The sequence below is a fragment of the Lolium rigidum genome, chromosome 6 (assembly GCF_022539505.1).
Source record: "Lolium rigidum isolate FL_2022 chromosome 6, APGP_CSIRO_Lrig_0.1, whole genome shotgun sequence".
Classification (NCBI taxonomy): domain Eukaryota; kingdom Viridiplantae; phylum Streptophyta; class Magnoliopsida; order Poales; family Poaceae; genus Lolium; species Lolium rigidum.
In genome coordinates this window covers 63,263,806-63,277,036 of record NC_061513.1, presented here as the reverse complement: position 1 = coordinate 63,277,036, position 13,231 = coordinate 63,263,806, and the positions used below count along the sequence as shown (strand labels likewise).

General features: G+C 42.0%; 1 protein-coding gene across 2 annotated transcripts; it reads left to right on the top strand.

Moving 5' to 3' along the window:
- Positions 1 to 2,781: 2,781 nt before the first annotated feature.
- Positions 2,782 to 10,252, top strand: LOC124662140 (phosphatidylinositol/phosphatidylcholine transfer protein SFH13-like). 2 transcript variants are annotated; one of them, XM_047200022.1, is made up of 15 exons: positions 2,782 to 2,960; positions 4,252 to 4,343; positions 4,462 to 4,786; positions 4,892 to 4,991; positions 6,422 to 6,688; positions 6,807 to 6,884; positions 6,961 to 7,062; positions 7,134 to 7,183; positions 7,280 to 7,379; positions 7,772 to 7,858; positions 7,996 to 8,108; positions 8,191 to 8,360; positions 8,605 to 8,996; positions 9,806 to 9,880; positions 9,975 to 10,252. In XM_047200022.1, exons 2-15 carry the CDS (start codon positions 4,337 to 4,339, stop codon positions 9,993 to 9,995), a joined length of 1,887 nt encoding a protein of 628 aa, XP_047055978.1. In that variant the 5' UTR covers positions 2,782 to 2,960; positions 4,252 to 4,336; the 3' UTR covers positions 9,996 to 10,252. The 2 variants fall into 2 exon arrangements, with proteins under 2 accessions (XP_047055978.1, XP_047055979.1); XM_047200023.1 differs by having other exon boundaries at positions 7,996 to 8,109; positions 8,198 to 8,360.
- The last annotated feature ends 2,979 nt before the right edge of the window (positions 10,253 to 13,231 follow it).

Sequence of the window (13,231 nt, the reverse complement as noted above, 5' to 3'; positions counted from 1 at the left end):
GCATGCATGAACAGCAAAATCTCATGGTTCGGGAACTCTCTGAAAGTTTAGTTCTTTCGAGAAAACTGCGTTTGATGGGTTCCTAGCGAAACCAGTGGCCAAACCAATAGGACCGGTCCCTACGTCGGATTGATCGGCCGGGCACCACGCAGGTGACCGTCAGAACCCTATATTGTATGCCATTTCGGCTGTTGCTGGTTAGTCAGGCCCAGGAGACAGCGCTACGCCGGTTTGGTTCGGCGCACGTTTCGGCCCGCCGGCCTGACCGCCGGTTGTTCCGGTGTGTGGCTCGGCACTTTTGAATTTCTGCTAGACTGACTCGCAGAAACTCCCCAAGCGGCTAGTTTTCTCCCTTGGACTATAAAGAGCCTTTTTTCCTCCTTGAGGAGGTAAGGTCAACCATTCTTTTTGCTCTCTCTCATACTCCATTGTTGAACTTTGAAAATATTGCTTCCTCTTCCTTCCCTCCTATGATTCTTGCATCTTCTTGAGGGATTTGGAAGTGGGGATCTAGATCTACAATCTCTACCAATCAATTCCTCCTCTAAGTGAGGGGGATCCATTAGATATAGATCTTGTAGTCATTTGTTGATTTCCACTTTTGTTCTTCATCTCTAATTCCTCCCTACCATTTGTTGTTTTGGTGGGATTTGAGTGTGAAGGATTTGACCACTTTTGGTGTTCTTGCTTTGCATCCTTGCATAGTGTTGAGGTCTCCATTACGACTAGTTCGAGTGAGAGACTGTGAGCTTATTACTCTTGGAGGGAAACCTCCTAGTTGGCTTGGCGGTTGGTGCTCTGGTGACCTCTCCGTAAAAGATCGTGAAGCGGTATGGGTTCTATTCCGCGGATCTTGTGAAGTGGTTGTGGAGCTTGCCATATCTATAGTGGAGGAAAAGGTAGCCATAAGGAAATGATATTTGTCCTTCGTAGTATTGGCTTCGAGAAGAAGGTGAGCTTTTGTGGCGTTCTGGAGACCTTCGTGGTAGCCCGCGTCTCTCCAACATGACGTACCTCACTTCGTGTGAGGGAACACATGAATACATCTTGATCTCCGTATGCCTCGATTATATCTATACCCGAGTTTACTTTTCTTGTGATAGATATCGTGCTTGAAGTACTTATATCTTCCTATCACTTGTGTTACTTATATCCTGTGCATATCTTGCTTAGCTTGAGTTGTTATTGTTGCACTTAGTTGACACTAGCATATTTAAGTTTTCTGCTTGTAAAATAAACATTAGTTTAATTCCGCATTCTTACAATCCTAATCAGTAATAGTTTTTGAAATGACTATTCACCCGCTCTAGGAGATATCTCATACTTTTAATTGGTTATTGATTTATTATGAGTAACGAGTACATGTGAATCTAATTAGTAGATCACATTCAACTCAATCTTATAATGTTACATAACTTACTTTTTTTCTTTATAATTGGTCTATCTTAATGAGCAAGTGTCGGGATATCTAGGGTGCCATGACGATGGAGGAAGAAGGATGGGGAGAGAGAGCTCGCGGGGCAAGGCTAAAGGAAGCTTTGCTTGCACTCACTAAGACAATCCAAGGTAGAAGTAATGCTTAAGAAAAATAGGGTTTCCATTAGCTGCTTCTCAACCTCCCACTCCTACCCTCTTATAGATGAGAGTAGGCCAGCTAGTTTACGGTTTGCCCCTTATTACAATTGTAGATCTAAATAGTATGGAAATTAACAACTATTACAATAATAGTGATTGGATTCATAAAGTAGTGGCATCTTCATACTTGATGTCCTGACATCTCCCCTTCCTTTAGAAAGTCTTCAGGGCTTCAACGAGAGGAAAATTGCTTGAACGATAGTGGCATCCTCCTAAGTGGCTTCAGCGGGAGCAAGATTAACTTAGTGGACTAGCACTGTTGAAATTCGAGAGCATTTATGGTAATTGTCCTTCTATGTCACACGACCTGTGGTGACACCTTGATCTTGCCATTAGGGGTGACAAGAGGCAGTTATGCATTTAGTATAGCATTCGAACCAAGATGTTTTATGGTGACCTAGCACACCATCGCATGTTGCAGTGTGCACGCCGTTGACATAACACTCATGGAAGCCTGTCCCACGAATAGTACACCCGACAGAGTGGCATAACAGAAACATTACAGATCCATAGTTTTCTCAAACATTTATGGTCACAGTACATAAGGGCGTGTTTGATTCAAAAGAATTGTGTAGGAATCTTATCCATATGAATTTTTCCTATAAAGATTGTTTCATTCAAAGAATTGAACTTTCAAAAATTCCTATGGATTGCCTTCGTATACTACAATCCTACACGATTTCTAGCAAAATGTTAGACCTTTTGGAAAAATTCTTATGTGACTTTGACAACTACAAACTTTATAGAGATTTCCTGCGCTTTTCCTGTAGTGCAATCAAACATTTTCTGCAACTAAATTATGTGTTTTAAATTGCTGTAGGATTTAACATGCCATAACATAATGTTTCTGTACTTTTGAAATCATTTGAATCAAACAGCCACGTCCTTTCATAAGGATGGTTAAAGCTGACAAAAGCAAAATTAAAGCAAATTAGGATGGATGGACCACCTCCATGGTCTTTATACCAGGGCCCACAATGCAAGCAGGTCATCATGGCCCGCGACGCACGACCAGCGACCGAACGACCAGCAGCGCTTGAACCGAAATTAGTGGAGGTTAGGCGTGGTACGGCAAAGGAAAAGCAAGGGAACATGGCATCTCAAACCCGCTTCTTTTCTAATTTTTTTTTATAAACCCGCTTCTGTTGGGTACAACGCAGCACAGGTTGGTCAGTTTCAACAACCTGTCCCAGTCCCCCCACCCGCAACCTCACCACGCCCTCGCCCACGAACTCCTCCCAGCGGATTCATCGCAGGTTGGTCAATTGGCGCTGCGGCCGAAGAGGAACGGCATTGTTGGCCCTTGATTCCACTTCCACCCCAAGGTGACGCGATCTTTCCCCGTCTTCTTTGTCGGCATGGTCTTTTTCAAGAAAAGAAATCGGAATGGAGTACTCCCACCATACAATGTTTCGAATTTCCTTGAAAATAAAATTGGGGAGTTCAAGTTCAACCAAGTATGTGTTCGTCTCTTCCCCAGAACTACTCCCGGCTCGGAGGGCTGTTGCTGAATTCAATCTGATTCAGCGACACTCCTAGTGCTTTTCGTCTGAACCCACCGTGAGCTCTGATCTGTGTTGCCTTTGGACATCAATTGCTGCTCTTGCTCTTCAGTGGTTGACTAAGGATACATACTGTTGTTGATTACTGAATCTCGTGTCTACTTTTCTGCATCTAGTTTCAGAGCAACCATTTGTTGGGGCTTACATGAATTTTTTTGCTGCAGTTTCCCTTCTTCACTTTGGCTCAAGCGTAGCCTGATCCAAAGTAGAATTTGTACACTATAGATAATTGTGTTCTAGCGCATTTACATAATTTCGATTAGTTTTTTCGCTTGTTTCTGATCATACCATTCAGAACATAGTATTTTTTTTGTCCGAGAAGATCAATTGGATTCGTTTGAGTTTTTTGTTTCTTGTCCAGCTTCCTCAAAAAAAAAAAAAAAATTGTTCAGACTTAAGTGTGAATGTGCCATGCCTTTCTTAGTGTCCACTAATAAGTAGTAATAAAATCGTTGAATGCCTTTATTTGAGCTGGGCGGGCACTTTCGGCGATTAACTCTGGTCAAAAGCTGCTTGTTGACCACGCTCTTTCCTGGTTCAAGTGCTTGTTTAAGCTTAATGTCTGCTTCTTCATCGAAATGAGGCTCCACTGAAAACTAATAACGATCATCTTAATACTCTGCCATATTTGCACTTCCTCAGATTCTTGTCATGATAGCCCACAGACTTTTTGTCAGAAACTCAGAATTATCAATTTCTTTGTGCAGATACCCAGTAAAGGACTTGTCTGAGCTTTACTGGAGCACATGTTTTCATAATTCCTTCTCTTCTTTGTCAGGCATTTTATGTTTCTTTAATCTATACGTACTAGTACAAGCTATAACCGCCTGGTTATAATGTCGCGATCTCTTTCGCTTTAATTCAGACGTTTCATTATCCGGTACTACTGGTAAAAAGTACTAGCTACGTGAGAAATTGGGATTGTCCCTCCCATTCCTGTTCTACTGAAGAGACCAAGAACTCTTCATGCAAAGAGAGCGAGTGTGCGTTATATACTCTCAATTCGGGCATTCACATTCTCATGATACTTTTATCGACCTCTATTCCATTCCAGGTGCATTTGTGTGGATGAAGACGGGCATATAATCACATAATAAAAGCATTCCGACCTGCATATTCAGTCTTCTGCTTCCAGAAAAATGTCAGGTATAATCTGGTTTCTTTTTGTCTTACGTGTGTCAATTCTCTTTCCTCTTGATCTAGAGGCTGCAACATCAATAAAGTATTTCCTTAAGAAAGTATACATATTGTGTTTTGCATGAAGTGCGGCGACGGTCAGATAGTGTGGAGGGGCTGTTCTCATTCGAGGAGTGGAAAGATCGGAGGTCAGACATAGAAAACTCAGAGGATGAGAGGAGGAGGTTGTCCATCGGTGGTTCACTCAAGAAGAAAGCGCTAAATGCATCGAGCAAGCTCACACATTCACTCAAGAAGCGTGGGAAGAGAAATGTTGGGCATCGGGCTTCTTCCGTCACAATTGAAGATGTCAGAGATGAGGAAGAGGAACGCTCTGTCTTCACATTTCAGCAAGAGCTTTTGAGCAGAAATTTGCTATCTGACAAACTTAATGATTATCACACATTGCTGAGGTTGATGCTCGAACAGAACTAAATAACAAACAAACACCTAGTGAAGCATGTTTTCTTGTTATATTTACACTACAAGTCTAAACGATTTCTTTCTTTACACCTTAGGTTTTTGAAGGCAAGGAAATTTGACACTGAGAAAGCTGTTCATATGTGGGCTGAGATGCTCCAATGGAGAAAAGAATTCGGTGCAGATACAATACTAGAGGTGAGACTAAGGCTCTATGTGTGCACATTTTTTTTTAAAGTGCATTATTTCAATAACACAGTTTTACATGACATGGGCACTGAATACCGCAGTTTAGGAATGCTGTAGTTGTTGGTGGTTTTGCGAAAACTACAGTGTGTTTGGCAATTATACCACTGAGTTTGTCACAATTTTGTTAATTCATGTTCGTTCGAATAAATTGAATCAGGACACATGGTTAATATAGTGGATCAAATTATCAAACAACAATTAGTAGCTAGAGACGCCTCTTCTCTCCTTTTCTGCCGCATCTACCAGGCCATTGAGTCATGGTTTTCTCTTTCTCTTGTTGCTAAATTGAGTAGTACCTGTAAATCGCATGCTGCCTGAAATGTCATACTTCCGTGCGCTGCTTCTCTTGCCTCAGCCTGCCGTGGCCGCTGACATCCCATGGGGCCAAGATCAGAAGTAAATGGGTAAACAATTTCTAGAAGAGATGTCAGTGCAGCCAAGAGCACAGACCGTTTTTATCTATTCAACTGGGGCTTCTTGCACATCCATGACAGTAGAAAAGGCAAAGGAAGGGGAGAGGTGAAACGGATTGGGCGATCGAGACAACGAGGGAAGAAGAAATTGTTTCCTTGTTTAGCAAAAAGAGCTCCTGACCTCTTTTTTAAATACTGCAAAAAGGAACCCACAGTTTTGTGGATAAAACGGTTTATGAAACTGCACTATTTGCTGATACCAAATACCACCTAATTGTTCTCGTCTAGAGATATTCTATATTGTTGTGTATGGACATTTAATTCTGATTGAACTTTCCTAATGAACATCAAGTATATTAAATTAGGGCGTGTTGAGCTGGTATATTATGTTGTTTAGTCATACGCAGAAACTACCATCTGGGATCTTAAACTAGGATGTGTTGAGATGGTATATTATGTTGCCACACTTTGCCACACCACAAGTTAGGCAAGTTTGATTGAGTTTTTTTTTCGAAATTTGGCAGCCCCAGCCTCTGCTTCAATTGATGCACACGGCTCTTTCTTGCAAAGTTTGATTGAGTTAGTCACCGGTTTGGTCGGCTGCCGCATTTGTGGCAAGATTCTTTTCACGCAACCTGGGACCCACATGTCACTGAGTCAGGAACGTTTGGCAAGCTTCCCTCAAGTGTGGCCCTCATTTTGATCGCCTAACCGTAGGCATGAGTGGCAGAAAATGCTGCAACATTGACAACCCTAGTGAAGCAACCAAACAGTCCCTAGATGTTCTTAAGGTATAGAGTGATAAATGTTAGCTTCGTCTTGTTTTCTAAATAATAAAATCCTAGTCTGTTTTGGTTGTTACAGTAGTGACTTTAATTCTAAAAAAACTATCTTTATCTGAAATCACATTTTTATTTCTTATCAAGATTATAACTGACACCTGCCACTGGGAACTGAATCTTGCAGGATTTCAGTTTTGGAGAGCTAGCGGAGGTGCTTTGCTATTATCCTCAGGGCTACCATGGAGTTGACAGGCAAGGAAGACCAGTATACATCGAGAGATTAGGGAAAGTTGAACCAAATAAACTGATGGATATCACTACAGTTGATCGCTACATCAAGTATCATGTGCAAGAATTTGAGAGAGCCTTTTGTGACAAGTTTCCAGCATGCTCTATCGCCGCGAAAAGGCATATTGATTCTACAACAACTATACTGGATGTCGAAGGCGTGGTATGATGGTTCTTTCCATTTTCACTGGACCTTATGTCAAAGTACAAGACTGACTTTGTTTAGTTTTAGTTTGCAGTATAAATTGCATGCTAACATTTCCCCTTCTATTTTGCTGCAGGGTTTCAAGAACTTCAGCAAAACAGCAAGGGAAATGTTAACTAGAATGCAAAAGATAGACAGTGATTATTATCCTGAGGTATGCCTTTGTTATATTTACTTATCTGGTTTAATACTTGCTGCCAGTGTACTGAACACTTTACTTCTATACTCAGACATTGCATCAGATGTTTGTTGTAAACGCTGGGAGTGGTTTCAAGCTACTATGGAATTCAGTGAAAGGCTTTCTTGACATTAAAACTGCCTCGAAGATACATGTGAGCATGAGATTCCCGCAGTTTTTTTTCTTGTCTTTTCAAATAAATTTTTGATGGAACCTCAACTGTAGGTTTTGGGAACAAAATTCCAAAGCAAACTTCTTGAAGTAATAGATGAAAGGTGCACTTCTTTTACGATTATTGAGTAGTAGAATTTATTTATCATAAAGCTTTTCTGTAGTACCTTTGATTGAACACTTCATTTTTCTATCCGCAGCCAACTTCCTGAATTTTTGGGTGGAACATGCACTTGTGCTAGTGAGGGAGGATGTCTCAGGTCTAACAAAGGTCCATGGAATGATTTTCACATCATGAAGGTAAATTTGGTACACATTGCAGCTAACAATATATGTGCTTTTTTCTTCATGATGTTGTTCCATGGTTTTCAAGCAAGCTTAAATTTTCAGTTGAGCTTTCAAATATCAAGAACGTGACAATGCCATGCTGACATAGATTACTGCAAATAAATGAAATTCCACAAATAGCTTTCAGTTGGCATACTTCAAATCTAGAAAGAGATGTAATTCTGGACAAACTTATGAACTGTTCTTTCTTTTTTAAACGGAAATTACTGTGTGCAATTCGCTGCATCATGCCAAGCTTAGCATACCTCTAAATTTGAAACTCTACGCATACTTTAATTAAAGTTCGTGTTAAATAAAAGTATACAACAACATTCTCAACTGTGGTAATTGGTGTTTTCTTGTAGCTAGCACATAACAAGGAAGCAAAACTTATAAAGCATACAAGACGCTTATCTGAGATCGAGCAACGTGCTAGGTTACATCTTTTGAAGGCAAGTTCAACACTTCCAACCACTATTTCTAATTTTCATTTGGAATTCGATGACTGGAGGCTTGCAGCACTTTGTTTCACCAGCAATGTTCATATTATCACTAATAACATTTTTTTTCCTCTCCTTATGAGTAACAGGGTAGAAACAGTGACACGTCAACAGTTGAGTCAGGATCGGATGTTGATGATCTGGGTTCTCCTATGATGAGAAGAGCATTGGAGTGTAGTCGATTAGCTCCAGTTCGTGAAGAAGTGAACTTTCTTTCTGAATCTTAGCCTTTATCTAATGCATATGCTTGATGTGCGTACACTGAATATCGTACATTTTACACCAATGCAGATGAGAACACGAGAATCTGCAGCTTATTACAGTTGCGATGATCACTTTGTCGTGGTGGACAAAACTGTAGATTATGGCAGAGGAGGATCAATGCCGGATAAAACCAGTGCCCCAGAAGTAAGAGTTCAAGCCTTAGGCACTGGCACAACACAAAATGTTCCAGGTATTTTGCCTTGTGGTTTTCTGAGGTCACTGTATGCAAATATAAAGTAATTTTCTCCTTTTCTTCTTTCCCCTTAAAATTTTGTTGACTTTGTTGATTCTTACTGAATAACTTAGTAACTTACCATTTCCTATTATAGAAGTGGACAGATAGTGAACTAGGAATACATTCGATATAACTAATCATGTTTTCCTTCGAGAATTCTTCTTTGCGTTGAGTAGTATGTTCACATCTTCGTGTGCAGATTTAGGTTTTTCAAGACACAGACGTGGTTCAGTAGTACCCAAAGAGATTCCAGAGGAAGGGAAATTCTATCGTTTTCTCAGATTACTGCTGGCTCTGGTCGTTAGAGTTTTTGCCTTATTTCACATAGTACGCATTCAGCCAGAGACGGCGATGGTAGACAACCCACTGCCTCCAGCTGAGCATGAACCGATCTCCGGTGATAATCCAGCAAAGGAAGCATTTAGTGTGGACCATATCAGTCCTGTCATTGGGCGCCTTCAGAGGCTAGAGAGCAGGGTCGATGAGCTCAGCAGCAAACCCCCAGAGATTCCGGTGGAGAAAGAACGCTTCCTCTTGGAATCATGGGATAGGATCAAATATATTGAATCTGATCTCGAAAGGACAAAGAAGGTAACTGTTTGACATTATTGTTTTTCTTACGTACATATCTCTGTTTCGAAGTTCAGTAAATATTTTTAATAAGGAAATACATTGGATTCAAAATGTTGGAAATATGCAAGTAACGAAAATGTTGAAATCAAGTATTGGAAAGGCAATTTGAACATTCTTTTTATAAAAGACAGGGGCGAAAGCAGTTTCAGCTAAGTGGCTCATTCTTACTTATGGCCACTTTGATTAAAAGGATTACCATATAAATTTTAGTGGATTAGAGTATTTAGGAACGTTTTCTATGTGGATTGTTTGATTTGTAGGATTGAATCCTATAAGAATTTTTTTCAAAGGATTCCTATGAACTATATTTCGTAGGAAACATTTCATCCACCCAAACGCCTTGCTATGAATCATTAGTTTTCCCTGTGGTGCAATCAGAGAAAGGTGCAAACTAAGTCCTTCTAGTGGGCATCTCATCTCAGTTCAGCGTTTTCGCTATTACTGTGGCTTTGTAATCCTGCGCATTAGAGAAAACCTTAGTACCAAGGAATGGGAAAATCATCATCATCCTTGTCAAATTAAAAAAAAAATGAAATCGTGTCTAGGAGGAACTAGACACTTTTTGATATAGTAGAAGCGGGACTTGGCGTGACAATTCCGAAATTCGTTCCTGACAGGAATCGAACTCCGGTCGACCCCAACCACTAGGCTAAGCACACGTTGTCATCCTTGTCAAATTTTGTTTATTGCCATATAAGGAATTATCGAATAAATCTTGCAGCCAATCTCTAGTGAGACATGAGTTATTTTCCCCTTCCATTGATCAGGTGCTGCAGGCTACAGTGATGAAGCAACTTGAAATTACAGAGTCAATAGACGAAGTTATCCTATCAAAGCTGCGCGTAAGATCAAATGCTTATGTTTTCTTTGAATTGGATTGACCCATAACTGCATTATCGATCAGACCATATAACTGCATCTTAATTTGTTGTGCAGAGACGAAGATTTTGTGCGTGATTAAAAACCCTAGATTCTCAACGCATTATGGGTAAATAGAGTTGAGACAGCATTTGGCGGGACAAGTTACGCATAAGATGCAGTATACGAGCGCGCAATGTGCTTTCTGTTGTTCAGATTGGTACCGGGTACCGGTCGAGCATAGCGAAAGCTCAGTTCAAGTTTCATTTTTTTTTTGCTTGTAACTCCAAGATGTTTCTGTTCTGAATTAGCACACTCAAACATAATCCAAAGATACGCAGCAGAATCATATGTAAATATCATGTACTAACTCCACGAATCGTTGCTCAATCATGGAAGGAAACATATGCATCACACGCATATATATGGACAAACGGATTCTGCCCCAACCAAGAACAAATTGTGGGTGCTCTTAGCACACAGGTAATACAAGTACTAGTTGATTTATGCAAGTAGGTTGAACAAGCCCTACGTTCTCTCGACACATAGGTGCAACAACAATCATCAACACACGAAGCGACACCAATCCTATTTACGTGAAAAACCTGTCAACTTGAGAGGAAAAAACATGAGCCTAAACCATGCAAATATTCTTCCACTATTATCAAAATGGGATACAACTTATTCTTCTCTATAGAGCACTAGATGATCTCATACATCAACATACACACATATCTTGAATGCCAACAACAAGATTTGGCCATTTGAGGCACATGAGTAGATGAGCTAGGGGTTGGAGGCATCTCACGAAAGATGGTGGAACCACATGAAGGAGACAAGGTAGTGGATCCGGACATCACAGCCTTGTGGGCAGCGGGCGGTGCTTGATTTGAGTTTCTTTCTTTAACTTTCTCTCATTTCCTTCTCTTTTGGTTTTTTCTCCTTTCTTTAATGGAGGCTAAGTTGGGATTGTTGTCACTTCACCTAGTGATGGCTGGAAGGGAGGTGTATCGTCTGTCTTCCCTCATGTGCAATGTCTAAAATGACTCTTGGTCATAACCCTAGTGGGCAGTTGGCTCTTGCACATGTTTGAGCCGCCTAAAAGGTTTGAATAGGTCATTTCCTCATAGCCCTCATGAGGATGATACCCAACAAATCACTCCCATCTGACTCATGTGGGGGACACCGCCATGCCCGCTGCCTTGCAACATCTTTTTTTTGGTAATATATTGGTCATCATATCCGAGCCATTCTTGTCGGCATGGACCTTCTCAAGTTTCAGCAACTTGGAACTCACCACTTCTCGAATCTAATGATACATCACATCCATGTGCTTGGTTCGGGAGCGAAAACTTGGATTTTTGGCAAGATGGATAGCACTTTGACTATCACAAAAGCGGATTTGTATTTTTCTTGCTTCATGCCTAGCACTTGCAAGAGGTTCTTCATCCACATCACTTCCTTGCGAGCCGCTGCAATGTACTTTGCATATGTGGTTGATAAGGAAACACATATTCGCAAGATTGCCATGACACCGCTCCTCATGCATAAGTCATCGAGTAACTAGATGTAGACTTCCTAGAATTTGCATCACCTCCATAATCAACATTCGTATAGCTTTGCAATACAAGATCTTAGCTTCTAAAGCATAAGCACGATGAATAAGAGCAACTCTAGCAGACCCCCCATTCCGAACCCTAAACACGCGTGGATGGGGTTAACTGCATTGCTTATTTTGCGAGAAAATTTGAAGTGGTAGAACAGACCCTGTATATAGAACCCTAAACGTGATTTCTGAAATTTGGCGCAAGAAATTTAAACGAGTTTGTTTGAGTTAACCGGCATAATTTACAAACGATGTAAAAATAGGAACTAAATGTTCCTAAAAACTACACTAGCTAGCCCAAGATTCATCTACATCACCGGGGCTTGGGGGATTTCCGTCGGTGCAGTCGTCGGCATTGCTAGAGAGAGCGGTGGAGCTTCACGTGTCGGAGTAGTCGGAGGACTCATCGGAGTAGTCAACGACCACGTACCCGCGCCGCACCATTTCCAAGCGGATGGAAGCCTTCTTCGCACAGCGGATGTCACGAGCAAGCTCGTCGTCGGCATCGCGGGCACGCTTCTCCTTGTCCCAAACGTCGGTAACGATGGTGGTGAGGGAGTTGCGGTGAGCCATCTCCATGTGTCACTCCTCCCGAGCGGCTTCATCCTCCGCCTCGTCCGGGCTCGAGTTCAGCTCGATCGGTGGGGGCCGCGGGACGCGCGCAGCCGCAGCACGCACCCACGCCGGCGCAGATGATGGCCCCGCCTTGATGGTACTCGCGCTCGGGAGGATCCTGAACCACGCGGGGGAGCGCGGATTCCTGCGTGACAGTGCGCCGCGCCGACACGCCTGCTCGGAGAGGCGCACCGCTCGGTCGGCAGTCATCTTTACTGCCCGCGATGTCGACCCGTTGCCATGGTCGGCCGCCGCGTTTGTGCGGCCGCTACGCAGCAAATTGGAATCTTTCATTGCGGGCATGGTGGAGGTGGAGGTGAGGAAGCGGTCGCATGCGAGGATTTGTTTTTGGCGAGCGGTGACGTCGGGAATTGGACGCGGGGTGGCGATGGTGGTGGGAGGAGGAGGCGAAAATTGATGGGGTTAACCATTCCTACCCCTCCATCGGCGCTTATATACAACGTTGCCGGGCCGGGATGGGGTATTTCTGCATCATGTTTTGTGATGCGGTCTGCAGTGCGGAATCTGTTCGCGCCGTTTTTTGGGCCAAAACCAGGAAAAAATGGGATGCACCACGAGATGGGGGTCTGCTATATTTGCTCTAAGTACCTTTAACTTCAACTAGATAGGTAACATCATGTCTAGTGCACACCATGGCATACATCAAACTACCCACGGGCAGGTACTTTAATCATATCTTATTTCTCCTTGATTTTAGACCATTTTTCTGAACTTAGTTTGTGATGGCCTACAAGTGGAGATGTAACAGACTTTGCATCTTTCATATTAAACCTTTCAAGTACCTTCTCAATGTATCTTTCATGTGAGAGCCAAAGAAGCTTCTTTGATATATTAAAGTGCCAAGTATTTTCTTAGTTGGTCCTAAATTCTTCGTGGCAATTGATTTACTCAATGCCTTCTTGTGGAGAGCAATCCTATATGTGCCATTTCCAACAATCAACGGTCATCAACATAAAGTCACCATCGGCGTACCTCTTCAAAAAGACACAATGATCAGGTTATGCTTTAAGGTAACCATGCTTAGTCATAAATGAATCAAACTTGACTCAAACTTCTTGCACAACTACCAATGTGATTGCTTCAAGCCATACCT